This window comes from Tursiops truncatus, chromosome 12, assembly GCF_011762595.2.
Source record: "Tursiops truncatus isolate mTurTru1 chromosome 12, mTurTru1.mat.Y, whole genome shotgun sequence".
NCBI lineage: Eukaryota > Metazoa > Chordata > Mammalia > Artiodactyla > Delphinidae > Tursiops > Tursiops truncatus.
Window position 1 is genome coordinate 60,743,223 of NC_047045.1, and position 14,922 is coordinate 60,758,144.

General features: G+C 38.0%; 1 protein-coding gene across 1 annotated transcript in view; it reads right to left on the reverse strand.

The window, feature by feature from the left end:
- SGK1 (serum/glucocorticoid regulated kinase 1) overlaps window positions 1-14,922 on the reverse strand; it is a 108,373-nt gene that overhangs the window by 53,080 nt on the left and 40,371 nt on the right. The window contains exon 2 of the mRNA XM_033867752.2: window positions 12,087-12,302. Coding sequence (XP_033723643.1) covers window positions 12,087-12,302 — 216 coding nt within the window. The remainder of the gene's footprint in view (window positions 1-12,086; window positions 12,303-14,922) is intronic.

Here is a 14,922-nt window from a genome sequence, read left to right on the forward strand (position 1 = left end):
TTGGTTATTTGTCCCATCTGCCTGGGTTTCTCCTTCCTCACCTTTCCTTACCTCACTAATTTATGCATCCTTCACTTTTTTTTTTAAATTGAAGTGTAGATGATTTATAATGTTGTGTTACTTTCAGGTGTACTGCAAAGTGATTCAGTTATATATATACATACATACATATATATATATATATATATATATATATATATATATACACACACATATATACAACACACATATATATACACATATATATGTTTGTATGTATATATATATATATATATGCATTCTTTTTCAGATTCTTTTCCATTATAGATTATTACAAGATATTGAATATAGTTCCCTGTGCTATATAGTAGGTCTTTTTTTAATCTCGTTTATATATAGTAGTGTGGTATCTGTTAATCCCAAATTCCTAATTTGTTCTCCTCCACCTTTCCCCTTTGGTAACCATAAGTTTGTTTTCTATGTCTGTGAGTCTATTTCTGTTTTGTAAATAAGTTTATTTGTATTATTTTTTTAGATTCCACATATAAGTGATATCATATGATATTTGTCTTTCTCTGTCTGACTTACTTAACTTAGTATGATTATCTCTAGGTCCATCCATGTTGCTGCAGATGGCACTATTTCATTCTTTTTTATGGCTGAGTAATATACATGACTGGTATATATATATATATATATATGTGTGTGTGTGTATGATGTGTGTGTGTGTTTATATATATATATACAGGTATACCACATCTTTATCCATTCCTCTGTCAATGGGCATTTATGTTACTTCCATGTGTTGGCTATTGTAAATAATGCTGCTATGAACACTGGGGTACATCATCCTTCACTGTTTAGTTTAGATTTCTATTCTGCTGAAGCCTTCATCGACCCTCAGTAGTGGGCTATGGGACCCTCTTAAGTACTTTCCCCTTTGGTAGCATGTATCACTGTATTATAACTGCCTGGTTAATTATCAGTATTTTCCCTTCTCCTGGAAGCACTGCATGAGATACTTCTTCCTGCCTGGCCTGTAATAGAAATTCTCAATAAACACTAGTTGAGAGAACAAACCAATGGTGGCTCGGAGGGCATTCCACATTCTGATGTCCCTCTTAGCATTTTGCATATGTGGTCACTACAGGAAAGGTCTGCCTTTGTGCTAATATCAGATTACTTGTTTTAAAAATAAGTCAGTGCTGCTGATTCCACAATACTAAGCTGAGAAGAGAACTGTAATGGTCATTTCTCTCTTTTCTTTTTCTTTTGGTACGGACCAAGTTAATGCATTTAGCATTTTCTAATCTACAAAGATCTATAACCCCTGCTCCCTGTCTTAACTAGGGAGCCACCTGTCTGCTACTTATCTAACCCAGCCAGAGGTGTTGAATTCTCAAATTTTTCCCTCAAGTAGAAATCTAGATGAATCTCTTGAAAGGTCATTTTAAAACCAACTCAAAAGGAAAACCGCCTATCAGCACAAGAGAGAAAAGTGAATTGAGGATAGAATTGTGTATTTATAGTTATCAAGGCTGATGGACATTGGAAAAGTACACTAAAATTATAGATAGCAAGCTGTAAAGTTTGGCTTGACTTCAAAGGGATTTTTAATATGCCCTTATGCCAATGTCTGCTGCTCAAGGTCGATAAGAAAAGTTTAATCTTCTCATGGAACAGAGCTGAGTCACATAATATCAGTGTACTTCTACTGGTTGTGATGATTCTCTAAAGAGATGATGTCACCAAATTGAGCTTTGCTAGAATCTTGCCTAGAAATAGATTGATTTATTTATGGGTTCACAAAGACAAGTGAAAATAGAATGGCTTATTTGTCATGAACACCACAGACAAATGTGTGTCTTGGCACATTTAGGTGTTTATCAAAGTCTCTCTGTGTAAGCAGAATGAACCAGAAGCAATTTACTTTGTGTGAATAGGGAATATCAAGGTGATATTAATCATTTTTATTTCCTTTGTCTTTAGAATGTTTATAAGAAGAGTCTTTTCAAGTCCGCAAAAGTTAAGTTTAGAGTTACGTTTTAAGAAATTATCATTGTCTTTCTCAAAATTCTTCACAGTTTTGTTTCACTTGTTCTTTATAGTTTACACTATAGGGATGCTTCTTGATAGATTCAATTCTATTATTTCAAAAAACAATCCAAGAAAAAAATATAATTGTAAACTTTGAGGAAAAAAAGAGAAATAATGACCAAAAATATCAAATGGAATACAATTAAACTTGCTTTATCACTTAAATTCAGTTCTTGCTTGTAGATTTTTAGTAGTTTGTAAAAAGCCTTCTTATAAAATTTTTAAAGTCTCAAAACTACTGAGAAGGGGTATTATTATAGTGGAAAATAGCCGTATGGTTTCTGGGAAGGACTATACTAAAAGGAATAAGTTTAATTAGAAGCAGGATAGATTTGGTTACATACAACAAGAGCCAACGAAATATGCTCCAACCCAAGCGTAAGTGTAACCACTGGCTAGAGATTTCTAGAGAGGACAGAGAGTAACTTTCCTGGAATATTTTATGTCCTAAATAGCCTGGATGGATTCCCTTATCCCTTTCCAGACTTATCTCCTGGGAAGGAGGCATACTGGTGGGATGGACCTCATAGGAGAGCTTAGGTAATCAAAATGAAGTGAGCTCTGGATGCAAGCAGAAACTTGTTTTATTCCAAAGTCTGACTCTCACATGTAAGTCCTGTGACTTAAGTCATGTCTTTAAATACAGCAGAAGTATGTGCCAGGTTGTGGAGCAAACGAGCCTTTGGTCAGTGCCTGGTGGTGAGGGGCTGAGCGGGACACTGTGCTACCTCCTCCTGTGCCCTGACCCTGGAAGAATGCCCCTCCAGAGTCCCGGCCCTCGTCTCTGGAAGAGAAGGACAGCACCAAGTGGGTGGAGATGGCTTCCTGGCTCTACAAGCCCTGGAAACATGGACTGGAAACACAGATGTACTCCTGGAAGAGGAGGAACCGGCATCCTGGGTATCAAGCTGTCTGGCCAGACACAAAATGTGCATGTGGCGCAGACAGAAAGCCGTAATCACCCAGGACCTAGCATTCTTTCACGTGCAACCCTTCTGTTGGCACTAGGGCTTTGCTCTGTACCTTCTTGGGTGGAGGAGTGTGTGCTTATTTTAGCTTTAAATGTAGATATCCTCTCTCTAGTAGTGCAAAAAGCAGACCTGGTTCATTTCTGTGGCTATAATAACCAAGACGTAGAGTGGGAAAAAAATCTGCCCCAGACAGACTTGAAAGAAGTTGAAGGAGAATGTCAACTACCTAGAAATAATTCATTTAAATTGACAAAATTAAATGCAAAATTCTGACAAATAAAGAGGCAAGGATAGAACAAAACAATTCTCATGAAGACTTACAAGTAACGACTTGAAAAATAGAAAAATTTCTTAAATTTTCTGGTAATCAAAGAAATGCATATCACATCACTGAAGTGTCATTTCATTAAATGAACAAAAATTAAAACATACCACTACCTTCAAGGGATAAAGGGCTAGTGGAGTAAGTTTATTCACATAGTGCTGGTACCATTTTTATTTATTTGATTCTTTCTAAATTGGTCTTGAAAGTATTTTGACAAAAATAATTATTTTTAAACTCTACTCCATTACTGGGGATTCATACTAAGGTTCAATTTATTCTAAGGTTATTCAAATTGAGAGGGAAAAAATCATTTTCAGCCTTATGAAAAAGAGAAAAAAATTAAGAAAATGAAAGGACTAACGGTAGGTCTATGGTTACATTAAACAACATCAATTTGATGCAATGTTAACCATAATAAATATGAAATTTGTTACAACATATGAATGTTTCCAATAAATGTTAAGTGGAAAAAAGGCAGCTTCAGTATCATATATACACTATGACAACAATCATGGACAAACTAGGTACACAGGGGGGAAACTGAGAGAGAACACAAAAAAATAAAAACAGTTGGCATATAAAGAAAATGGAATTATTTTTAAACATCTCGATAATGCTGTTATGATCATTCTTACATAAATTTTGAAAATCATGGGGAAAAGTCAGAAAGGAGATAGATTTATAGTAAAAGACATATGAAATCTAAAAATGGAAATTTCAGCTAACTAGTAGCTCTTAGCAAGAGCTACAGGATAACAAGGTAATCTTTCCTCTGGTTCTTAGCCAAAGAGAAATGCTTGAGTTGTAAGTCACTTAGGACACTTCAAATTATTGTAGAACAAAGGAAAAAACATTGAAAACCTCCAAGGGGAACCAATAGAGTTTCCTCTATTTTCTTACCCCTACCTTTTTTTTTTTTATGTTGCCTTTCTAGGAAAAAATATTCCAAGTTTTTTGGGGGAAGAAACTTAATTTTTTTCCAATTCTGCCTTAGTCTTAGAATAATAATATTCAGATAAATATTGGCAATAGTGAGTATCGGGGTTTTCATTCTCCTAAGAGGGCAACTAAGTCATTTTTTAAAATTTTATTTATTTTTGGCTGTGTTTGGGTCCTTCTTGCTGTGTGTGGGCTTTCTCTAGTTGTGGCGAGGGGGGGCTACTCTTCCTTTTGGTGTGCGTGCTTCTCACTGGGTGGCTTCTCTTGATGCAGAGCACGGGCTCTAGGCACGTGGGCTTCAGTAGTTGTGGTGCACGGGCTTAGTTGCTCTGAGGCATGTGGGATCTTCCCGGGAACATGTGTCCCCTGCATTGGCAGGTGGGTTCTTACCCACTGTGCCACCAGGGAAGTCCCCAATTAAGTCATTTTTAATGTTTCCCAAGACATATTACTTTCCAGGTAGTATTCTTTATTGTTGCTGTTATTACTAGGAAAGTTTGGAAATGTGATGAATGTTTTGCTTAAGATTGATTTACTTGCTTTAAAGTCTTTTCAGTTTGTATTACCCTTAAGTGTATTTGCCAACTAATAATATTTCAAGTGCTGTTTATGGGTTTTTTTCTTTAGGAGTTTCCACACATGCTCTGTCATTTGATCCCCATCATCTCATCAGCTGGGTAAGGTAGGCAGCACTGTTTTATTCTTCAGGGTTTGCAGGTCAGCCTCTGGAGATCACGTAGCATGTGGATGTTCACGTGACCCACCAGTGGTAGAGCTGGACTTCGAACCCAGGTTTTCTGGCTCTGGACAGAATTTCATCCACTCTGTCACATCCTAAGTATAGGGTATTCTCTTTTCCCTGCCTTAGTGGTCTAATGTTTTGTTTCATGTGATAAATGCCTTCTCAAAGATGAAATAGCTTAAAATTTGGTGCAGAACAAGGACTATTGTGGATGATAAGCTTAGAAATCACCCGACATCCCCCAGAGACCATGATATGTCATACTAAGAGCAGAAAACTGGGGGAGAAGGCAATTGGAAAGACTATTATTTTATTCCCTATAAGCCTTCATAAAAATCCATTTTTACTATGTAAATTGAAAGAAACCAGAAGTCTATAAAGCCATCTGGTTGATTCAAGTCTTTTATAGCCTTTTCTTAAGAAAGATCAGAAAACCTCAAGATGATGTGAAGGTAAATCAGGATGGAGACTGTCCCTCAGCTCACCATTTTACTACCAAGCTTCCTGGCCTTCAAAGGAACAGCTCAACAGTTTTGAGAAGAAATATAAAGGTAACGGTGCACCTCCTTGAGCCATGATAGCCTAACAGATGGAGGGATGGCATCCCAGATGCTGAACAAGCCACATGGGGCAGATGCTCTCCCAGAACTGTGTCAAGTAAGCTTAATTAAAAGTGCCTTCTATTATTGTCTGTGGTGATTTGCTGAGGAAGAAGAAGAGGCAGTGACCTTATATTTAATCATGTCAAAGGCTCAACAGTAATTCTTGGGTTAGTAATGTGGTTAATAATTTCTTCAAGTTGGCAGCTCTATCCAGGGGACTGACTTCACCAGGCCTTAAAATCCACGTGCAGTGCCCTGGTTTCATTTGTTGGCAGCCGACTAAGCACCTTTCGAGCTGTCTTCAATTGAAACACAGACAGAGGAGTCTGAGGAAATCCTCACTCAGCCAAATCTAACCCGTATGAGAGGGCAAAGTTAATGAGAATCAGTCATGAGCCTTCGGCACGCAACGCCTCTGAAATGTTAAGTGATTTATAACCAGCATGGGCTGCAGAGTTTTCTTAGTCTCCCCTTTTCACGTTAAAAAAAAAAAAAAATTGCATCAACAAAATTTCCATTTCAACTAATAAAGGCAAAGAGAAAAACAAAGAACACATTAATTTTTAAGATGTAGGCAAGGTCCAGGAAGGATATAGGAGAATGAACATGTTAGATTTAAAAACTGGGGGGAACTGCGAGAATGAATGGATGTGCATACCAAAAAACACCACACAGGGCAGGGTAAAATGATTGACAGACAGAAGGATTAGCAAGGCACGTTGGGAGCACAAACATTGTGTGTTTCCATTTTCCTCCAGGTGCCTTTCTTTGTAGTGTAGTGCTGGGAAAGTCTCATGGTACAAAACCATCTTTGTGATGGTGCCTGACTTTTAACCAATGAGGTTGAGTTATAACTTCCTTTCTACAAGTGAGTTTCCTGGTGGGCATAATATTTTCCCCAAACTCACGGGTAATACACTAATATAGTCTTGAGAGGTTCAACCAATATAGACAAAGCTAAAGTCCTTCTTGATTACTCTCTCACACCTCATCATCTCTCCATTTGAATCACACGAAAGTTGTAATCACTATTTCAGTTTGATGTATATACTTCCAGATCTTTTTGTTTGCATTTACACAGACACACACATATACTCATAGATACACACGCACATACACACACAGACATGAAAAGAGAAATACCGAATTAAAAAAAAAATAAATGTGATGATGCTATATTCATCTTCGATTTGCTTTTCTAACTGAATATCACTGTACCTGTCCCCATTGTCAGCATAAGCAAGTACATATCTAAAGTAGAGGTGGATGAGAATTTTTAATAAAGGAAAATTGCCAAAAAAATCCTTCCACCAGTAGTGTTTTGGCCTATACTTTTACCATGACATTATCAATCTTTTCAACCATTGACAATCTGATGGATTAAAAACACATGGATTTCATTGTTTCAGTTTGCATTTCCCTGGTGGTGTGGTAGACACTTAAAATAGTATTTAGTTTTCTTTTCTTATTTCCTCTGTAAGCCCAGAGTTATAGGAAGGATGTATGGGAATTCCAGGTGGATGGATTGGCTGAGGATGGTGGTTGGCTCTCATATTGTTTTTAATTTCTAATTTTATCAAATTGTAATTAGCTAGTACGACCTGTGTGATTCCTGTTTTTTGGAATTTGATGAGATATGCTTCATGATCTAATTCTTGGTCAGTTTTTGTAACCGTTCCATGTGTGCTTAAAATAAAGTATATTCTTCTTTATATACAAATCTCAGCATAAATCAGATTTGGTTAATTGTTTTATTAAAATCTTCTAATGGGACTTCTCTGGTGGTGCAGTGGTTAAGAATCTGCCTGCCAATGCAAGGGACACAGGTTTGAGCCCTGGCCCGGGAAGATCCCACATTCCGTGGAGCAACTAAGCCCGTACAGCACAACTACTGAGCCTGAGCTCTAGAGCCCGCAAGCCACAACTACTGAGCCCATGTGCCACAACTACTGAAGCCTGTACACCTAGAGCCTGTGCTCCACAACAAGAGGAGCCACGACAATGAGAAGCCTGCGCGCCACAACGAAGAGTAGTGCCCGCTCACCACAACTAGAGAAAGCCCACGCGCAGCAACAAAGACCCAACATAGCCAAAAGTAAATAAATAAATAAATAGATTAATTTTTAAAAATAAATAAAATAAAATCCTCTATCCTCACACATTGTCGGTCTTCTTGAACTGGCAATTCCTGGGAGAAGTATGACAAAAATGTTCTTCTGTGACATGAATTTTCCATTTTTCTTTGTATTTCTATTATTTGTTGCTTTAACTATTTCCGTGTTATGTTGCTAAGCTCGTAAAGGTTGGTGAATGTTTTACCTTCTTAGCAGCTATCTTTCATCAATGTGAAATATTCCTCTTTGTTCCTTTCAAATTTTTTGTGTTACATTGTATTTTTTCTGACATTTATATTCTTAACACTGCTTTCCTTTTATTAAGCCTTGCCTGGAACATCTTTATTTTCCAACTTACTGGATTCTTTTGAATAGATAAGCTTGCAGTGTCCCCATCTGTTAGATCTGTCTTTGATGTGATCATTTTGGACTGTAGTTTTCTCATCAACTTCATAATCCTACCTGCCTTCTGTTTTTCAGAGAGTCTTAATTATTCCTTATGCATACAATGACATACCTTGTTTTCTAGCACTACTATAAATTAAAATGCGTGTGTGTTTTCTATTATTTAAAGCAAGAAGAAGAGATGACGTTAAATGTTCTGGCTGCCATCTTGATCCAATCCTATGCTTTCCCTCACACCAGATTTCCTTCCCCACTGCCACTCCAAAACATTCCTTTCCTGTCCTTCCAGCGAGGTCTATCTGGATATTGGAGGTGCTGTGAGAGATATGCTTCAAAACAGAGTTTGAACATGTTTAATCAACATGCACCCATCGAAAAACTAACATGGTTTTCCACCTCTTTAGGAACTAAAAGTTGACTTCAACTTGAGTTCCACTGGCATGCATTATTCAGTAACAGCTTACACAGCTCTATGTTATCCTCTTCCCATCTCATTCCCAGAAAGGTCTGTTTAATAAACAGTCCATTTTTAGACAGCACTACTAATAACATCACAATATTGCTATTCTTCTGGATGATTTATTAGCAATACGTATATGCCAGTTTCTTGCATAGGAGAAACATGTTTAAAAGCTACTAACTAGACAATTGGTGAGGCATGGCACAAACTAACTGCACTATAACTCTTAGCAAATTTTTGGCCATTAAAAGTAGCATTTATTTATTTTTATTTATTTATTTTTTGCGGTACGCGGGCCTCTCACTGTTGTGGCCTCTCCCGTTGCGGAGCACAGGCTCCGGACGCGCAGGCTCAGCGGCCATGGCTCACGGGTCCAGCCGCTCCCTGGCATGTGGGATCTTCCCGGACCGGGGCACGAACCCACGTCCCCTGCATCGGCAGGCGGACTCTCAACCACTGCGCCACCAGGGAAGCCCAAAAGTAGCATTTAGACTGTACTATTTTTAAAGTCAGGAAAAAAAATAAATCTCTCACAATTATTCATAAAGGACTTGTGCTATGTTTCCTTTCTTATTTTATTTGAAACACTCTCACCTCATTTTCTATGCTTTATCTTTATACATCAAATAGAGAGTTTTTTCTCATTTATAGGTCATCAAATTCCAACCACAGGATTTCAGACTAAAAAGGGCTTTAGAGTTAACTAGGTTAGGCCCATCACATGATGTTGAAGAGCTTTTGTGACATGCTCAAGTTCGTATATTGACCTTGGGACAGAGCTGGCACTAGAATGTGGGTTGCCTGACTCCAGAACACTACACATGAATTTACATTTACAAAAGATTTTAAAAGTCCCATCTCATCTGCAAAGTACCAAGAAACTCCTAGGAAGAAACTCGATGGCATGAATAATCTCAGTTTTCATAGGAGGGAACATTGAGCAGGAAGGATGAATTAATGACTTGCTTAAAATAACCCACATCAGGAGTTGTCAGGGGGCCAACTTGAGGTCTTCGCCACGAGGCCTGGTCTCCATCTAACAGCCTCTCCATCTACTTAGCACACAACTCCACTTCCTAAAAGGACAGCGGTGCCTTCTCAAGGAACTATTTCATGGTTTAATCCCTAAAGGATACAAGGTATAGATTCATTTTTATTTTTTGGCCGTGCCACGCAGCATGCGGGATCTTACTTCCTCAACCAGGGATTGAAGCCATGCTCCCTGCAGTGGAAGCGTGGAATCTTAACTACTAGACCACCAGAGAAGTTTCTAGATTCATTTTTAAATTGTTAAAATATAAGTGTCTTTTTGGTTTGTGGTGATCTTAAAAAAACCCAACTAAGTCAGAACCAGGTAATCCATTGTAAATTGGAGACTGATTCACCTATAATCCTGGATAAAGTAAAAGGATGAATCACAATGTTGCTTTAAATTCCTTCCAGCTCTTTGTTTATTGTTTCCTCTTGAGTGGAATTCCATTTATTCATTAATCTAGCTCTGTTCCCAACAGCTTGGCATATAGTAGGGCCTCCAGTAAACATTTAGGACTAGGCATTTGTGCTCTGTATAGGATTTGCAGAGCCCTCTCTCTGCCTCTGCGTCATGAATAGTTCTTTAGACTCTAAGGAGTTGGCAAATTCTTTTAGACTCTTAAGAGTCCAAGAGTATGCAAACTATGGCTGGTGGACCAGCCACGTGTTTTTATAAATATAAGTTTTATTTAAACACAGTCAGGCCCATTCATTTGTATGTTATCTGTGGCTGCTTTCCCTACAAGGGCAGAGCTCAATCAGAGTGACAGAGACCGTATGGCCTGCAAAGCCTACAATATTTGCTATTTGGCCTTTTACAGAAAAAGTTTTCCAATCCTTGCATTTAAAATCTATTTGTTACCTTTTATGACTAACACGGGGTTGAGCCAGTGTCTAGCTAAACAACAAATGCCCTATGACAAATGTTCATAGATCAGCAAACTGCTGACCTAGTCATGGAAGTCTAGTTCAGTTACAGGCTTAGCTAATATGTACGTCAGCAAACATAAGTAATGATGTTTTATATTTGCGTGACACTTTATAGATTATGAAGTATTTCATGTATATCTCACTTGATATTTCCAATAACCCTAGAAAGTAGGCAGCAGGTATTACTTTTTCATGAGGTAACAGTTTCTGAGACATTGCATATCTCAGGGTTAAAAGGAATTCAGATTCAAGTGTTTTTATCTTTTAGCAGCTAAAATGATTACTTTATCTCTGGAAAATGCTGATTTAAAAAAAAAAAAGAAGGAGAAGTTATTAACATTTATCATCTTATGATGCACTGATTTGAAATAATATATTGGAAGATCACTTGCAATTAATTGTACTTTGTAATAACATGTCCTGTCTTCTTACTGTTGTATTTTTATGTCAATAAATTGGTAATAAAAATAATATAAACATGTAATCTGACGGTTTAAAAAGTCAAACTAAATAAGCCTAATTGAGTTATAAGTTAAAAATACAACCTTAAATTTTTGAAATGTTAGAACCTACAAGATAAGTCAGTTATCTGGCTTCCTCGAATTAGCAAAATTAAAAAACAACAAACACACAAATCCCCAAAACTCTTGGAGTAACAGAGAAAAATGTCAGGAAAAATATAAGTATATATGGGAAAATAGTGAAAGATTGACATAGTTCTCTCTTATGGGTCAAATCAAGTTGAGATAAATATTTCAGTGGTGTTTACAAACTTTAGATGACTGTTATGATATCCTTCTTACATCATACAAGAATTGATTTCTGTGTGATCAAACAACTTAGGAGGAATTTCTAGTTGACCAAAACATTGCTGCCTTGGAACAGCATAAAAAATTAGGGCAATAGAGTGTATGATTCTAACTGCATGGCATCTGGAAAAGGCAAAACTATGGAGACAGTAAAATATATGTAGTTGCCAGGGTTTGGGGGAAGAGTGGGATGAATAGGTGAAACACCGAGGGTTTTTAGGACAGTGAAACTATTCTGTATGATATTATAAAGACGGATACATGTCATTATACATTTGTCCAAACCCACAGAATATACAACACCAAGAGTGAACCCTGATGTAAACTATGAACTTTGGGTGCGGATGTGTCAATGCAGGCTCATCAGTTGTAAGGAATGTTCCACTCTGGTGGGGACATTGATAGTGGGAGAGACTATGCATATCTAGGGGTAGGGAATGTATAGGAATTTCTATATTTTCTTCTCAATTTTGCTGTAATCTGAAAAGTGCTCTAAAAAGTAAAGTCTATTTAAAAAATACTCAGTACAATGGACTAACAAAGGCCACAATTCTATGTCCTCCTCAGAAGCTTTATAAACGTGCATTAAAAAAATAAATTTTGGGGGCGTACCATGGCATGGATACAAGAAAAACAAAGGCCTAGAATCCTTTCAGAAGAACGGATCCAGAGCAAACTTACTTCGCACGCGGATTGAGTTTCCCATGAGCTTGACTCCTTCTCCTGAGGGAGAACCCCTCTTTGGAAAGCTTGGTCTCCCAGGCACGTCTGACACAATGAAGGCTCGAAGTCTGGCTCCCCTGGTGGCATGTACACCACTGAAGGGCCCGTGTACTTCAGACTGGGACTCTGATGCTTGTCCACACTGACCACCGGACTCTTGATCCATCTTCGTACCTGCAGTGTGCAAAAGAAAAGAAAAAATGCGTTTTACCTCCTTTGATGTCTAATGAGGCCTTGATGGGAAAGTGGGTGGGATGGACAGTCAGGAAAGGAGTCTCACAACTTCCCTACCTATCAAATCTTAACATAACCTGAATTGGTCAGTGCTGGCCACTCATTTTCCAGCACCTTGTGTTTTTTGGCTGGTCATTTCATTTCACTGAGTCTGTCTCCCCATCTGTAAGACTGGGGTAGGAATATTTCTGCCCAGGTTGTTATGCAGATTTTAAAGTATTTTTAAAAGTCCAAGTGTTTTGCCTGGCACATAATATTGAGTAGATGGTGCTTTTTTTTTTTTTTTTTTTTCTGTGGTACGCGGGCCTCTCACTGTTGTGGCCTCTCCCGTTGCGGAGCACAGGCTCCGGACGCGCAGGCTCAGCGGCCATGGCTCACGGGCCCAGCTGCTCCGCGGCATGTGGGATCTTCCCGGACCAGGGCTAGAACCTGTGTCCCCTGCATTGGCAGGTGGATTCTTACCCACTGCGCCACCAGGGAAACCCTCATTTATAGATCTTAACACACTTGGCTGTCATCCTCTATCAAGGTAATAAATATGTTCTGCATAACGATTTCTTTCACATAGCAATAGCTCCTCAGAGCAGACACCCTAAGAAGACAGAGTGGCTTTTGGAATTCCTCATCCTTTCATGCCACTGAGTGGTGCTTATTTTACTTTACTCTTACTATCATGATTATGCTGACAGAATGATAGTTCACAAATGTCTAAGGTGAATTGTAACCAATTCACCTTAGAAAAAGAAGTAAAAGAAGTTGCTCCTGGCTAAGAAATTATTTCACTTTGTTTTTTTTTTTCTTAAAGTTTTAAAACTCACCACTTGTCTTGCTTGCATGTAGAATTCTTGTAAGGTAGAGAAAAAATGTAAAGGTATTCTAACATTAAAAGGATAACATTTATATAGCACTTTCAGTGTGAAAGACACTGTTCTAAGTGTTTAACATGCAACGTTTTTTTTTTTTGTTTAATCCTCAGAACAGTCTTACATGATAGGCACTATTACTAATCCCATTTTGCAGATGAGAAGACAGAGGCAGAGAGAAATGAATCAAGTTTCCCCAAGGCGCAATACTGGTGTCAAGCAAAGGCAGGATGCAGGCACTTTGAATCCACTGTCTAGTCCTTTACAAGCATGCAGTTTTAGCAAGTGTTGGAGTGATTTATGACTTGTCATCAAATGCTTGAAATTCATCCTAATTTAATATGTCTTTTCCATGCTCTTTGAAACTCCTGAGGATTCTTTTTATAGTTAACCAATTGGTGAAATTAGTGTATATTGAAAGGATGAAAAAATAAAATCACAGTACTGAATTTTAGTTAGTAATGCTGACAATTAGATTTTTTAAAAATATACTGAGAATAAACTAAAATTGCAATAGCATAAGAATGTTTAAGCAATTTGATGGAATATTATGCCATCACTAAAAATAAATATTGTGAAGACTCTGTGGCAACATGGAAAATGTTTAGAATGTAATTATACGAAAAAAAGCCAAATACAGAATTGCTCAATCACTATAATTGCAAATGTAAAAATATATGTACTATCTATAGACAAAGCAAGAAAGTAACAGGCAAAATAGAAACTTGCATTTCTTGTTAGGATCATGGATGTCTTAGTTCTCCCTCTTTTTACAGTGTCCTGTGCTTTAATTTTTTAAAGAATAATTTCTTTTAAAGTTTATAAGAATCTTAAGCAATTAAAATCATCATATTTCTTTCTTTGGTTACATACGTGTCTTTTACTTGCTTTGTGTATAGGTACTCTTCTCAATGTCATTTAAAATAATCTTTTTACGTTTACTATTCTGATGTTAACATTTGCGAGGGTTCCATCAGTATTTCTTGTACGCTGGGGCCCCATAAGCATGTTAGTAGCTGCATTCAAAGTGTTTGTTTGGGGCTTCCTGGTGGCGCAGTGGTTGAGAATCCGCCTGCCAATGCAGGCGACACGGGTTCGAGCCATGGTCCGGGAGAATCCCTCATCCCACATGCCGCGGAACAACTAAACCCGTGCGCCACAACTACTGAGCCTGTGCTCTAGAGCCCACCAGTCACAACTACTGAGCCTGCGCGCCACGACTACTGAAGCCCATGTGCCTGGAGCCGGCGCTCCGCAGCAAGAGAAGCCTGTGCACCGTAATGAAGAGAAGCCCCCGCTCGCCACAGCTAGAGAAAGCCCGCGCGCAGCAACAAAGACCCAACTGAACCGAAAATAAATAAATAAATTTAAATAAAAGAATCACATAAGGAATTGTCATTTTATTTGATATCAGCTAAGAATTCCCAAAATAGTTCAGATGACTTTGAGCATAGGCTGTCAAACAATGCATAGATGCTTTCACAGAATTTGAGAGTTGAAAGAGACCCAAAGATGTTAGTAATTTGCCCAAAGTCACAATGAAAATTATTATGTGGGAAAAACTACACCTCTTAGTTTAAGCAAATCAGTCAACTAGTTTCTACTAGGGTATAAGCTGGCAAACTCAGTGTCTTCAGAGGCTGGCAAGAACAGGAAATGTGTAAAGCCCTATGACCAGGGTATAAAAATAGGGAGTG